Consider the following 15,386-nt stretch of genomic DNA (forward strand, 5'->3'; position numbering starts at 1 on the left):
CAAATGTTCAACCTATGCGCCGGAAGTTGTTGCGACTGTTGATTTAGGATTATGGAGCTTATTGAAGGTTTAAGTCATAATGTTGGTTTCAGTTTCCCACCATGCAGCTTTAGTAGCTGGATGGCTTGCCAGAGTATTACACAACAATATTTAGATCATCCCAATGCAATCCGGATCTTCCATCCTAATTGGTCAGAAACTGGTCCCACTGAGGTGGCCTTGGTTAAAGATCTGCACACAGACGCTGTTGAACAGACAGCCTTCAGAGCTCTGTCAGTCAGTGTTATTTTTCAATATAAAGTGGGTGAGTTTGCTATATTAAAATCGGTAAGGCTCTGTGTCAGTTAAATTCTTCTGGGGTCTTTAATTTTATGTCCCCCTCATTTCTATCTTCCCTGTCCCCTGATTGCCCTGAGTCTGCTGTAACTCCTCTCTTTCCCAGACTCCGTGGCTGTTCATCAAACTGTACCGAAGCCATGTCTCGTGCAGCTCTTGTGTGTGTTTGCCTCTAATGACGAGTGTATTTGCTTTCTCGGAAGACACCGGTCAGTGCTTGGCAAGTAATCTTAGCGGGAGGATCCCAACTACTTGTTTGGTAGGGGCGCAGCTTACCGAATGCCCAGCTCTATGAATTGTAGTACCTCATGTGATGCCCAGCTCTATGAAGTGTGGTACTCCAGTTGATGCCCAGCTCTATGAACTGTGGTACGCGTGAGTACTTCCCATATGAAAAAAAAGGAAATAATTAAGGTAGTTTTGGTTCCATTACTATCTTCTAAGCATTTGGCACCTTTGCCCGCAGATGCGTTGCAGCATGGATTTTTTTTTTGAAGACCTGTTCTATTTTTATTCATGTGGGCTTAATGTTCACAGGAAAGTTATGACAATTCTCCATACATGCTGGGTCATATCATCATTTATGTAATGTACAGATCAGTTTTGCTGTGAGAGTGTCCAGCACTTGCCCTAAAGTCTGTAGTGTTGGCTTGGTATTGAGAGACTGCGTACGTCTTGGGTCAACTGTCCACTAGGAACGCTTGCAGGTCATTGGAAACAATTGCGGCAGAATCGTGGGCAAGGCAGTCATGCACAGTGAACCCTTCGGCTGGCAATCTACTTAGCGCTATCATTCGTCAAGTGGTGAGTTTGTTTTCCTGAATGTTGACAGGCACAGCAGAATAACTGCCAACACCAGCTGGGCATCCACTGGATTTAGATTTACATTTTAATCCGTCTGAGATTGGATATGTTATTGGCTGCACAAGGCGAATCTCCCTGGCTTGTCACGCTGACAGGCACAGCCGTTTTTTTCAAGTGGCGCAGCAGTTGCAGATGCGTTTTGATATGGGAAGCTATCCCGTATTCAGCCAAGGATAGTTATAGAGCTGTTGGAAAAGAATGGGTAAAGCCACTACTGAGCGGCGAGGGCCCGCAGGAAAGTTGAGATCGGACACACATTGGAGGAAGCACTGAACGGGTCCCTGCTCTCCAACGGGTCTTCAATTTCTGGACGGGGTCATCAGACCTCAGAGTTGTTAATACCTTCCTGCTTTCTCACATTTGCTTGAAAATGTATCATTTGGACACTCTTTTTTCAAAATTTTCTCTGGGGGAGAATCCCCCGAAACCCCCCGTAGGTGGTTCAAGCTCGCTCGCTAGCCGCACTCGCTCGCCGCAGTGCAGTACGACAATTGTTTTACGCCTCACCACTTTCAAATGTCACCATCCGCCACTGTAGTAGAGGGGCGCGACAGAATGAGACAGAAGTGGGGAATTGTATGAGACATTAGAGACAAGGGTTGTGATGTTTGGAAGGTGGAGAGCGGCAGAGGCATCAAAATACCTCAGGGCAGAGGGGAGATGCCACTGGGGATCTCCCAAAGATGTACTGGGAAGCCCGCCTCTTCCTCCGAAGTGCTCCATTCTACAACATGGACATATCAAATAGCCCAAAAAGTTGAAGGCTGCATGGGGGTAACAGAGGCAATGGTAGGTCTGATCGCAGTTGCCCCCATCAATATTCCATATTGGGATATGCCCCTTGTTTTTCGGACTCTGAGGGGTCTGGGTGAAGGGAACTTTATCTACAGTTCTTGCCTGAGGGTCAGGTCCCTTGCCCATCTCCTACTTACCATCCTAAAATCCGTGCTTAGTTCAATGTATCGATATCAACAATGCAGCAATCGGTAGTTATTTGTTCCTATCCTGTTTGTTTTCGGTAAATGTATTAAAGATTTATGCGATAGCAATACATTTCAAAGCAATTCACCTACTCAACAAGTCCCTGAACAAATGTCTTTCTACGGTAGAAAACAGAATATTTATTCCTATATTTTGTTGGAATATATGTCGTTACTACGCATTCCGTTGCAACGCATGCCTTTACCACGCATGCGTTACAACGGAATGTGTTTTCCACGCTTTGCCGTTACCTCGATTTTACCTTTACTCCGCTTTTTCTTTTTTGGGGGGGGGGGAGACCCCCCCAAGCCCCCTTTCTTCTTTTTTTTTCCTTTTTCCGCAGGTCTCCGCCGACACTGAAAACGGACTAATGCTTTTTTTCGGATTAGGATGACGTTGTTCCGTGATGACATTGCTTGCGTGGTGAAGATGGTCGTTGAAGCATTACGCGTTGTGAAGACGTTTACGAGGTAAGTGTATCGTTGTAAACGTATTGCGTAGAAAATGCTTCGTGGTAAAGGCTGTTTCCCATTTTGTTGACTGTACATAAAAATCAAACATGTCATTTTCTCTGGATCATTTTGGAAATGAATCACAACAATGTATGGAATATATATGTAATTCGTTTTCTTATTCTATCGTACCTCTCACGAGGGATGGTAGTTGTGCCTTGCGTCCACACGAACACAAATATCCACACACGACTGTCAAAAGTCATTGCATGTGCTGGTCCTCTGATATTTATCACGTGTTTCTAAGTATCTCTCATTATGCGAACCACATACTGTATTTCTTCTATTTCCTTCATTCTGTTTTTCAGATTTGATAGATAGTATGTATTTCCTCTAATCCTCAAAGCAACGTTTTCATCATTAATAAATAACTGTGGACGCTTAGTATTTCATGTAAATTATTCTGAAAACTGTTTCCATTTAATCACCCCGCCATGCTTTTAAGGTGTATCAGTTTCTGGGTGGTGTTATCGCCCCATTGGTGGACCGTGAAATGATTCAGAAATACAGGATGTTTAAAACTTTGCTGTGAATTTGTTGAGATATACGACGAGCTAGACTGGATTGAACAGTCCCCGTCCTGATTTCCGACTACTGTTAATTAGTAATTTCATTTTTTTCGTAGATGTATAATGGCGTCTAAACACTTATATGCATGCGATGCATAATATCCGCTCAAGTTAGACCCTTTACGCATAGCAGTGCGGAACACTTGGAGGTATTTTACATGTGGTAACACCTGTATTATTGACAATAAAAAAAGTATTTTGGCATACGCAGAAAAGAGCAGAAATGTAGCAGAATGAAGAGCTTCTTATGGTGCGGTAGATGGCGCTCTTTGTATGCTTTGCAGTTAGGTAGTGTCGTATCCTCATAGTAGTAGGAGGACCGTTGGTGTTTTCTTAGATCAGAGTTCGCGTGGAGCAGCACAGGACACGCGACAACAGCACGAAGAACAGTAACTACAGGGGCAGGCGGAACACAGACAGGTAAGGACATAACATACCTCAACCGCAGATAGCAATCATAGTGAAGGATGGCGGAGAGGACCAGGGAGACCTGATCACAAAAGTAAAGCCTTTTTGAAGTTTAGACTTGCAGATTTGTACGCTGAACTGTCTTGTGTAATCTAATACACCTTCGTATCTTCGTTTCTGTTCCTTTCTCCGCGATTTTTCATGTATTTTTATTTTATGCTTAGATGGGTTGGGGCAGAGCATTTGGAGGGGGGAAGGGAGCTCATGCTAGTAATCGGATCCCTCACCTGAGAAGGGCGGGAGGGGAGCATTCTTTGGTGCCAGCTGCTGGCGGAAGGGGAGGATGCTAACATGAAAGCCTGCATTAGGTGTGCACGGCAAATTTGCTGCGCAATCGCTTTACCCTTTTCATCTTTTTTTTGTTTAGGGTGTGCCTTCGATCCAGTGGAAACCGTAAGATACCACTTTGAAGAAAGGATCAAAGTAATGGAGGCTTCAAAAGAATGAAATAAGTTGTGTACCCAGATTGCAGCGTAAATAAGTGAAGCGAGAAAGACAAGCAAGGGCAGAGAAGTTCCGTCTGCAGTCCGAGACGCCTCCAACTTTCTTCTTGATCTGGGCTGTGGCCACCGCTGCTGTTGAGGTCAAAGCGTTCAAGTTTCAGGCTCGTGGCTCCATATTTCCCTGACTTGCCCTTAAGAGTCTGTGCCCTGCTAGCTGCAGCTCAGTGCTTCAGCACAGCCCACGGACTGGGGACTAAGTCTGCGGGGGCGATGTTCGGGCTGGATTTGTTGACTCGCCTCGGAGGCCGCAAGAGCCGGCGGCGGGTGCCGGTCTGGCCGCGGCAAGGCGATGGCGCCGTGGTCATGAAGCCGGTCTCGGTGCTGGTCCTTGTGCAGGTGCTGGGCTCAGTCTCTTCACAGCCCGAGCAGCACTGTCCACCCCCTTGCGAGTGCTCCGAGTCCGACAAGACTGTCAAGTGCGTGAACCGCAGCCTCTCCGAGGTGCCCCGGGACCTCCCGGCCTACGTGCGAACCCTGCTTGTGACCGGCAACAACATCACCAGGCTGAGCCAGGACACCGCACCCCTTGCCGCCCTCTCTGACCTCGTCACCCTGGACCTGAGTGGCAACTGCTTGCAAGAAGTGGAGCCGCGCTCTCTCGCCGATCTGCCCAGCCTGCGGCGCCTGGACCTCAGCGACAACCAGATCTCCCGCTTCAGCAACCTGTCCTTCGGCGCCTGGAGCCCCCTGGCGGCGCTCCAGCTCAACCGCGCGGTGTTCAACGAGTCAGTGCTGACCTCCGTGCTGCGCAGCGGGGCCCTCAGCTCCCTCAGCAGCCTGGAGCTGTCCGGCAACAGATTCCTCTATCTGCCCCGGGGCCTCTTCGCCGCATTGCCCAACCTGGTGCACCTAAGCCTGCGGGACAACTACCTGGTGGGGTTACCTGCGGGGCTCTTCGCCAACCTGACGCAGCTCCGGACGCTAGACCTCAGCGACAACTCTCTCAGGCGGCTACGCAACGGCACCCTGGGGTACCTCCCGAGGGGGGTGCAGCTCAACCTGACGAGCAACGCCTGGCGCTGCGACTGCGAGCTCGAGGAGTTCGTGAGCTGGCTCAAGGAGACCCCCATGGTGCCGGGCAAGGAGCAGCTCTTGTGCACCGACCCACAATACATGAGCAACGTTTCGCTCGTCGGCATCAACATTTCTGACTTAAGATGTTCCGACTCCGACGACCTGAGCAGTTTGCAGACTTCATACGTCTTCCTGGGAATAGTCTTAGCTTTGATAGGATTGATTTTCCTGCTGGTATTGTACCTGAACAGAAAAGGGATCAAAAAGTGGATATACAATATCAGGGATGCGTGCAGGGATCATATGGAGGGCTACCACTACAGGTACGAAATCAACGCCGACCCCAGACTGACAAACCTAAGTTCCAGCCTGGATGTCTGAAGGGAGAAACTTTTTTTTTAAGAACCAGCACGATAGCTATGCATGATGATAATGTAGGCTGAGCTTTTACCGGTGCTCTTCCACACAGGGAAAGAGACGCTTCCTTGTACCTCCAGCGCTCTTTGCCTTCTTCTGGTAGAAAGGGAACTGCGCCCTCTCCCCCTTGCTAAGACATGAACTGACTGGACTTTGCATGTTGCCTGGATTGTACATACAAATCCGAGCTGCTCTCGCTTTTCTATCATAAGGTGTCTTTTGATTAGGGAAGGGTAAACTTTCAGAGTTTGAAATTTGTTCTCTGTCCTCGCTCTGCTGCCATATCCATGTGTAATCACCATGCCGATATTGAGACAGGTTAAAGATGCCCTCCTGCTCTTTATTTGATTAAGAAAATACGCACAAGCACAACATACCACTTGTTTCTCTTGGACACTACTATTATTGTTATACCCTTGTGAACAAAGAAATAGCAAATAACTCCACGTATTATGCATTTATTCATAGCAACGTGTCCAGTAGCATGCATGCATGCTTAATGTCCTTATTTTTTAAACATTTGAGAACCTTTGACAGCTCAGCAGATCTTCTCTTGCTATTTCAACTCTCAAGACAGATGGTATATGAGTGCACATAAAGCCTGTAAAAGTGATAGTGGGAAGTGTTAAAAAAAAGTCACATACACTATGGTGCATAAAAGCACTCTATGGGCACTCTGAGCCCCAGACCAATGATCTGGAAAGTGGACGAAAAGCCTTTATTCTGTGTACCATCCACTGACTGACAAGCACATATGCAAGTGTATATCACAGTGATGATGCCAAGAGAGACTGTTGAGATAAATCTAATGGCATAGTCAAAGTATGTAAACATAGTGGAAGCATTCCGTTCCACTGAAGTGATAGTGCACATGAAGAGCAAATCTAAAGTCAATACCAATGCTGTTGTGTGCCTTATCATTGAGCATCAGATGTTAAGTTCCCTCTGATACAAGACGGATTAAGAAAGTGTTCTTAAATGGAATGCTTGTGAAACATTAGCAGTTTATGTGGAAAAAGTGAGTTTGGTGAAGAGGTTGTATCACCTGGAAGTAAAAGAAAGCAATACACTCTAATTCTGATTATGAGGTGACTCGTAACTGGTCCATTTGCTTTGCCACTTATATCAATAAATAAGGTGAGAGATGGGAAAAAAGCCATGTTTTCTATTCTCCAAACCTTTCCTCCATACGAAAATTGTAATTGTACTCCTATTTGAATTACTTTTCTTTTTTGTAGACCAGCAATAACTCGAGCTTTATATTTACAATGAATCTAGCAAAGAGATAATGACAGTGTCAATTTTTTCTAGTTGATGCAACTTTTTTTCTCCATTGCTGGTGCTTTTTGTTACTCAGATTTTATTCCAAGATAATATGGTCTTAGACCTCATCAATACATTTTACCGCACCCCTAACTGGCTCCTCCAAAACTTATATTTTCAAAGAGACACTTTTGTAAATGTGCCTTTGATGACAGTGATGTAGTCTGTAACCTTAGATAATGCATGTTTTCATGTATTGGCTATGAAAACTGCAATCCTAAAGCTGCACACACAGTCAGTGACGGAATCATTATGTATTTCACATATACTAAAGAGACTAGAAATAATTCAATTTTTTAAAATATTGTCTGGACAGTCCATTTTGTTTTACCGGTAGGCGAATTTGGAGGTGTGGGATTCCGTTCTTTGATTATGTTCAGTTTGCAACAATCTGTATGTTACAAAAGGAAAGTGAGCAAAACTGAAAACCTGCATAACCTTTGTAATATCTTTCTATAATCTACTGTCATGGAAAGGTGTCTTAATTTGGAATTACCACGTCAATAGGTGTACTATTTCTATGCACTGAAAATGAAGAACATACCAATATTTGACAAGGTGGTGGTGTGATGTCTTATGGTTTATACTTCCAATTATGTACTTTCATATTTTCTACTAGGCAATGTCTTAGTAACATGGGTGAAAGGCTAATGCAACCGGTCATGACGTGTTATTTGATTATGACACTGCTAATGAGACCACAAGATGGGTGACGTTTTTAGTGGTTGGTAATCCCCATGCATGTAAAGAACAACATTGTCTGTGACTGCCAGTTCAGGAACGCTTTCTATGTGTTTCAGGAAGGGGGTGATGCTTTTAATTGATCCAATGACATCTTGTTTGGTTGTCTGCAGTTTGGGACGGAAGACGCATGCTGAACAAATCCATAATTGAATTTGATGACCAAAAAGTAGTTTTCACATTTTAAAGCCGTTGCAGCCAGGACAGGAAATAATAACAAATCGTTAAACTATTCAGAATGGAAACTACCTCACACTTTATAACCATTTGCATAACCCATGTACTGATATGCCCATTTTCTTGGTCGTTCTGTGCTCCTTAAATGTCTTTACATGGTGTAACACAAGCTGTAAGGCGTTAAGCACTACATGTGATGAATGGGAATGGCCATAATGGCCATAAATGAGTTTCCATTGACTGGATCCAGAGATTTTTGCAGCATTAAACACTAAGCAACTTTCAAACGTACACAGTTACTTAAGGTTGTTCAATCCGTTGTTTTATATGGCTGTATTTGTATTTCTTTGTTGAAATCTGACCCAACTTCCAGATTAAACTAATACCTCAATATTTTAAAACACTCACTTACTGTACTATTAAAAGCAACATCAGGTGTAATCAGGTGTTGTTTGATAGCAAATCATGGTAGGACATACATATTCTTATCTTTACGTCTGTTTGTAGTTGAAGAGGGGCTAGTTTATTTAAAATGTATTAACAACAAATAAAACAGCACGAAATGTTGTGCTATAGAGGACATTGTCCGCATGATGCAATGAGTCTGTGCATTTCCCTCTGATGACCCCTGTAAAGTAACTGCCACAATGAGGAGTTTTTAAATGAAAAAAATAGCCTCAATAGAAAACAGGAGATATGTTTTCTAATCTCCCCTTCCTTATTTCAGAAAAACAAAATGTTTCCCACTGCAAACCGCTTTATATGCCGGTGTACTAGACTTATCAGTGTTTGGAGGGATTCAAGAGGTCACCCACTAAAAAGAAAAAATAGTTATTCTTGCTGTCATGCGTCTTCAGTTTTAAGGATCGAGAACATCCCCTTGTCTGTTTTTGAGACCTACCATGACACCACCCCTCGACTGACCCATTTAAGCCTTTATGAACAACAGCAAAGGACTGTGGTTTTTATAGACTTTTTTCTTTATCATTGAAATAATAGTATGTGTATCTGTCTCAAGGATTCTGCTCTGAAAGTTGCATCATTTAACCAGCTCTGAAAAATGATTTTGCCTTTTCTAATTGTTAATCCGGCCCTGTTTCGCTTTATTTCGGATCCGATTCTAATATTTCTATGTCTTACATGCTTCGGTAAACATATTCACAATGTTTTTGTTCCTCACACAGATCCAGTATTTTAATAATCTCTTCCTTCGAGTTCTCCCTCAGGTAGATGTGATGTATCAGCCCAAAGTTGTGACCCCAAAGTATTCATTCCAGCGATGCTCTCTAACTGGAAGTGCAGCTACACGATTTAGCTCTTAAAAAACCTAAATAACTTTCCTGGTAAGGGGTGTAATACTAAAGATTTCGAGGCGTGCAATATTAAGCCTTGATCTCACGGTTGCATATTTGATTTTTTAAAATATATGTTGAAAGAACTGCCTTATTTCCTTGTCCCAGCTTCTTTGAGTGAACACTCCCTTATGTATACAGCTTTGGGAAGCTGTGCTCGTCTTTAGGGACGCCATCTAATAAGCATACGCCCTCACCAATTAATTGTTCGCAACAGTGATGATGTAAAATATATGACGTCCCATGCTAACACTGGAGATTATTTCTATATTTCAGTAGTTGAGGCAAAGCTTGAAATGAACTCTATTGACATTGAAGATTGTTCCCACTGTTGGACTAAACATTTTCAGAAGTACGTGAGCACCACTGTATGGGACATTTTGTTGTTGCTTGCTCAAGAGATTGGATATTGATAATATTGCCCAACAAAATTGATGGTTGTGCGAACAATATAGCATAGCTGCCTTGGTTTTGGTCTAATATATATATATATATAATTGTACAAAACACCCATTTATCTATTTTTCTTGAAGAAATGTATGTCTTTGGTCCTCTATTTATACAACCCTTATTTCCATGTCACTTTTTACTTCCTGCACAGTTGCTATGTCCTTGGCTAGGTTTGCTGAGGTTTGTCCTAATTTATTTCATGTAACAATGTAAATCGTGGAGGAAGAGTTTCGGGAACGTCCCTTAAATTCAGATTTTTAAAATAATTTGAATAACCCGATTGCTTTTCAATTAAAGACTTTCACCCACCAAACAGCTTATGTATACAAAGAACACAGAAGGACCTCACAAACATGTTACTGATGGAATGTTTCGTTTTCTTGTACAAGAACCTGAATGCAATACTGACCCAGTATGGACCAATGTGCATATTTGAAATTATGATCTATGTAACATAAGAAGAATGTACTTTATACTTAATGTTGTACAGTTGGTGTCTTCCTATCTGCTGATCCAATTTCAATTTTTTTGTACAGAGTAAACAGCACAGTAGTAATGTCAGTAGTACAATATATAAAACAGCTAATGGCTAGCATGATTGCACTGAATAAGTACTACTGCATGTCACAATCTTTATAATACTGCCTGCCATAATACAGTCTCTAATACATCGTGTTACCTTGTTGATTCTGAATATACGCCAGCCACCTCCACTGCCATAAACATGTTCATGTAGAGATTAAAGTATAACCTATTGTTACAAGTGCAGCTGTATTTCATTCAAGAAATTCTCCTCGTCTGCATACTCTAAGGTTTTGTACAGCGGCGAGAACCTAAAAGGGAACTGCACTTCCGCATTGAATCGGCAGCCGCGCGTCTTTCCTTTAGAAATGTCCTTTAGGACGTTGTTTGTTTTCATGACGGATCTAACTGCAGCCGTTTCCCATACAATATACAAGTCAATGAAAAACGAAGATAGACATTAGGCCTTGAAGGTAAAATTGCTGCGACAAATACAAAGATAAACGTCCCTAAACAACGTGTAAACGTTTACTTTTATAATTTGCAATTAATATAATGTTCAAATCTATGTCTTCCATGCGTAATATATGTATTACTTAACCATTAAGGTACTCTATAAGTGACGATTTTACGATGCCGATATAATAAACACGATGTTGTCACAGTGCCTGCCGAATCCAATTCAAATGCGGGTTCTGTGATTCTCAGTTTTGGATTAGAGCGTTAAATGTTTGCCTTGTTGCTTCTTTTACAAAGACCTCAATTCACCTAAATGCCACAGGTAGCGGAAGTGACTTCATGCACCCTTGACCTCCACTATCACACACACACACATGCTTACGCATACACAGAAATTCACACATTTACTCTCTCACACATAAACACACTCTCACCCGCAAGCACGCACACAACATACATTTAAAAGTATTTGTCATTTTCCTCAGCTGCCATGGGAGGGTATATTCCAGATTATTGTACTCTAGATGTATTAAACTATTAGGGAATGATATAATTTATTTATTCACTGTTAGTGTAATAAAAAAAATGACAGAAAATAAAGAGAGTGTAGCCCAAATGCCCCTGTGTTCATGGCACTGAATTTGTGACCTCTGAGGCCATGGTTCGCAAAGGCAGCGCTTGGGGTTGCAAAAGGCAAGCCATGGGTCGCAGCTTTGACCCCTGGTGACCCCTAAATGATGTCCATGTTCTTTCACAAGTCACAGCTGAAGCTAGGGAGAATATGTGAGCCTGGCAACGCAAGGACTTTGTTTGAACAGCTTCCGATTGCTGCCCAAAAGCAGGGGGCCAGTGTTGCAAGAGCATTGTCTGTTGCAGGTTTTAGGCACAGGTAATGCTTCAGTCATTGAGAGAAAAGGTAACAAAAAAGTCAGGGCATTGTTATCTATAGTTAATTAGATATCTGAGAAGATAAGCGCTTGCAAGGATGTCAATACATTTAATTCAAATTGGTGCATTGCTCATGTGTGTATCCCATACGTAATTAATGTAATCGACCAAGAAATATGATGTTACTACTCAGTAAATTAATGCACTTTCTGCAGGTTTGTGAGTAGTCAAATGAAGTAGTTAATATTGCAAGGTAAATATTTGTTTTATCAAATAAAAAGAAACAACTTTCACCTAAAAATAGGATATTTTTGATTCGGGTAATATTGAATTTTGCGTCAAAAGTTGTGTTTCCTATTGTCTTTTTATTTTTGTGTTTTTCCTTCATTATTCACTCTATCATTTAGGGCATGGCATTATACCCCTTTCAGCTCTATAGAACAGAACCATGCTTGTTTATATCATCATTATCCTCTCCTTATTTCTCCATTAGACAAACTTTTTTTCAAAACAGTGTGCTGCTATAACTGTCACACTTTTACGGTTCGGAACACTCTGGCATCATCAATATTTGCAATACTAGACAGTGCCAGGACACATTTACTACATAGGTGCTTAGTGATTGAACGTGCTTTGGTCACAGATGGTGTAAAATTTATTGAAATAATTATATATCATTTTAGTTTTCTTTTACTTAACTTAAAGGCTCTGTTCAGTGAGTATTTGTGATGGTAACTAGGGTGCTGCAAGAATGCCTATTCACTGTCAAAAGATGGCACCTGAAATTCAGATATAATGTAGGAGGCATGCTCATCTGTCCCTCATAACATTTTTCTCCAAACACACTAGCATGTTGAACACAGAGTACTGCTGATGGATACAAATTGCTATCTCACTTATACAAAGCTGAATAGAAGCAATGATGTACTCAAGCACATTATGGAAGAAAAATGCAATAAGTAGGGGACTTCCATGACTCAATCAATCAGTATTTGTAAAGCACAGCTTAATACCCGTGAGGGTATCCAGGCCCCACAATGCTGGGCTCAGTCGAGAAACCAGGTCTTAAATCTCTTTCTGAAATCTACTAGTGAGGGTGATGTTTGGAAGTGGAGGGGACTTGGCAGTGAGGTAGGAGAAGGAGCTGCCTCCGCTGTGGCTATGGCGGATGCATGATGTCTGTGTGAGGGAGGCGGATAGGAGGTCTCTGGAAGTTCAGGCGGTGGTTTATGTATGCTGGTTCTTGGTCGTGGAGCGCTTTGTAGGCATGTGTCAGTATCTTGAGTTGGATTATTTTCTTGGCTGTGAGCCATTGGAAGTTCTTAAGGTGAGGTCTGTTTAGGCAGGTTGGTAATAAGTCTGGATGCTGAGTTCTGTATCATCTGGAGTCTTCTCATGAGTTCGGTGGTGGTTCCTGCGTACAGTGAGTTGTTGTAGTCCAGCCGGCTAGTGATTAGGGCTTGTGTTATAGTTTTTCTCGCTCCAATGGGGAGCCATTTGAACATTCTTCATAGCATGCGGAGGGCGTGGAAGCTGGCGGAGAAGACTGCGTCGATCTGTTGTTTCATGGTGAGTTTGCTCTAGGATGATGCCGAGGCTGTAGGCGTGGTCTGTTGGTGTCGGCCTGGGTCTGAATTCAGCGGGCTACCACGTGTCATTCCAGGGGTAGGCGTTGTTGCCAAAGATCAACACTTCGATCTTGTCAGTGTTGAGCTTCAGGCAGTTGGCCTTCATCCAATCGGTGACATTCTTCATGCAATTGTGGAAGTTGGTCATAGTAGTGGTGGGGCTGCTGAGAGTGAGAGGATGAGCAGGGTATCGCCGGCATAGGATATGATGTTGAGATCGTGGGTTCTTACGATGTCGGCTAGAGGAGTTATGTATGTGTTGAAGAGGGTGGGGCTGAGGAGTGAACCTTGATGGTTGCTGCAGATTGTGCTCCTGGGTTCTGAGGTAAAGGGAGATAGTCGGATTCTCTGTGTTCGTCCTGTGAGGAACGATGCGATTCATCTTAGTGCGTCTCCCTGGATCCCAATCTGGTGCAGTCTCTTGATGAATATGTGGTGGAATACTTTGTCGAACGCTGCAGAGAGGTCGAGAAGTATCAGGGCCACCGATTCTCCCCTGTCGAGTAGGATGTGGATGTTGTCAGTGGCATCGATCAGGGCAGCCTCAGTGCTGTGGTTAGTGCGGAAACAGGATTGGGATGCGTCAACCATGTTGTTTCTCTCCAGGTATTCTGTGAGCTCCCAGTTGATGTCTTTCTCCAGTACCTTTGCAGGGAAAGGGAGCAGTGAGATGGGGCGGTAGTTCTAGAGTTCACTCTGGTCGGCGGAGGGTTTCTTGAGAAGAGGTCTGACTTCTTTGTGTTTCCATGTGTCGGGAAAGGTGGCTGTGGTGATGGAAGCTTTGAGGATGGTAGTGAGTTGGTGGGTGGCTGTTATAGCATTAACCAGAGCAATTGCTATAACAATTACTTTAACAAAAGTGAATTAGAAGTAGGTTGCACCCCACTAAAATTCTAAGTTATTCTTTACTGGTAAATGAGGTACAATGGTGGAATTGTATTTTAATCTTAACTTTTAGTGCTGTCATTATCAAGTTCCATAACCTCTCATGGTCTCTGAATCAATGTCTTCATCAGTAATGGACAATAATTAAGAGAATATAACACATCTTCCATTAAACGTTCACAGATATTATAATTGATTTCATCCAATTGACATTTTACGGGCTTTTACACAGCAGATCTGGTCAATATAAACTTGGGCACAACATGGACAAATCTACTTAAACCTATTTATGTCATGTTACTGTAAAAGAAAAAAGAACATTATTTTCTTGAGGAGAAAAATCATATCAGTGGACCATTCTTTTTTATGTAATTTCATGGCAGCTCCATCTAGAACATCTCTGTTGTGTCCACTTTGTGTTTGGGTGTTCCTCATAAATACTCTCCCATACAGGTAAGGGTGGGTCCTATATCATGTTCTTTTGACCATGATCATGTTTGTACATATTTCCATTCTCTACTGCCACCCTGATTTCTTTTTGTCTCTCCCATTTTTTAGGTCAAGCTTGTGACAGAACATGTGGTGCATGCAGTCTCACTTGTGAGGGATATTGTTTACAAAAAAGGGCTTGGAGCCCCCCTTTTGCTTATCATTCGTTAGCTTCACTGTCACTCTACTTTGCTGCCTCCTAACTGGCCACTGCATGCCGAGCATCACTTACATTACTTTCTGTGAAGTATGGAGCATGCACGATAGATTGAACTTAGTGTCCCTCCACTGTCCATCCACCCCTCGCCCGGCTATTCAGGTACTATTTTCTTTATTTACAAAGCTCTATAGTGTATTTTTTTTCAACCATCACATTCCCTTCAGTTGTACTGCCCTTTTCGCTCTGTTGCTTGTTTATTCAAGGCACCGTTTCCACTTTAATTTAAATATATCTAGCGAAGTTGACTGGTTTTCGGCTTTCTTAAATCCACATTGATTTCTTAATGTTTCCGAATTTGGAGGAAATGGGCCACATGCAATGGTCAGGCAACATGTGTGTTTAAAAAGATTCTTGTCTGCTGATACTCAAGAGGCAATGGCGTTTATGTAATTAGCATGTCTCGGGTTAATGAAAGGTCAAGCCTGATGTATGAATGACCTTGTTCTGGTTCCACTACGAGTTTCCGAGACCGACCTGAGATGTCACCGACTCTCCTCTGCCTTTTAAAGACAACGGTCTGACAAGTGACTGAACCCCTCCCCCCATACACACTTTACCTTGCTTTTCCTGACATGCAACTTCCTGCAT

The 15,386-nt window shown here is 42.8% G+C and overlaps 1 protein-coding gene across 1 annotated transcript; it reads left to right on the top strand.

Annotated features, from left to right (window-relative positions):
• Window positions 1-3,545: 3,545 nt before the first annotated feature.
• Window positions 3,546-8,306, top strand: TPBG (trophoblast glycoprotein). Its single transcript, XM_085611014.1, has 2 exons — window positions 3,546-3,682; window positions 4,098-8,306. Exon 2 carries the CDS (start codon window positions 4,444-4,446, stop codon window positions 5,626-5,628), a length of 1,185 nt encoding a protein of 394 aa, XP_085467140.1. The 5' UTR covers window positions 3,546-3,682; window positions 4,098-4,443; the 3' UTR covers window positions 5,629-8,306.
• Window positions 8,307-15,386: the final 7,080 nt, after the last annotated feature.

Source organism: Triturus cristatus, chromosome 6, assembly GCF_964204655.1.
Source record: "Triturus cristatus chromosome 6, aTriCri1.1, whole genome shotgun sequence".
NCBI lineage: Eukaryota > Metazoa > Chordata > Amphibia > Caudata > Salamandridae > Triturus > Triturus cristatus.

Bases quoted from the DNA above. Each gene is read 5' to 3' on its own strand.
- TPBG (XM_085611014.1), top strand. From the start codon at position 4,444: ATGTTCGGGCTGGATTTGTTGACTCGCCTCGGAGGCCGCAAGAGCCGG.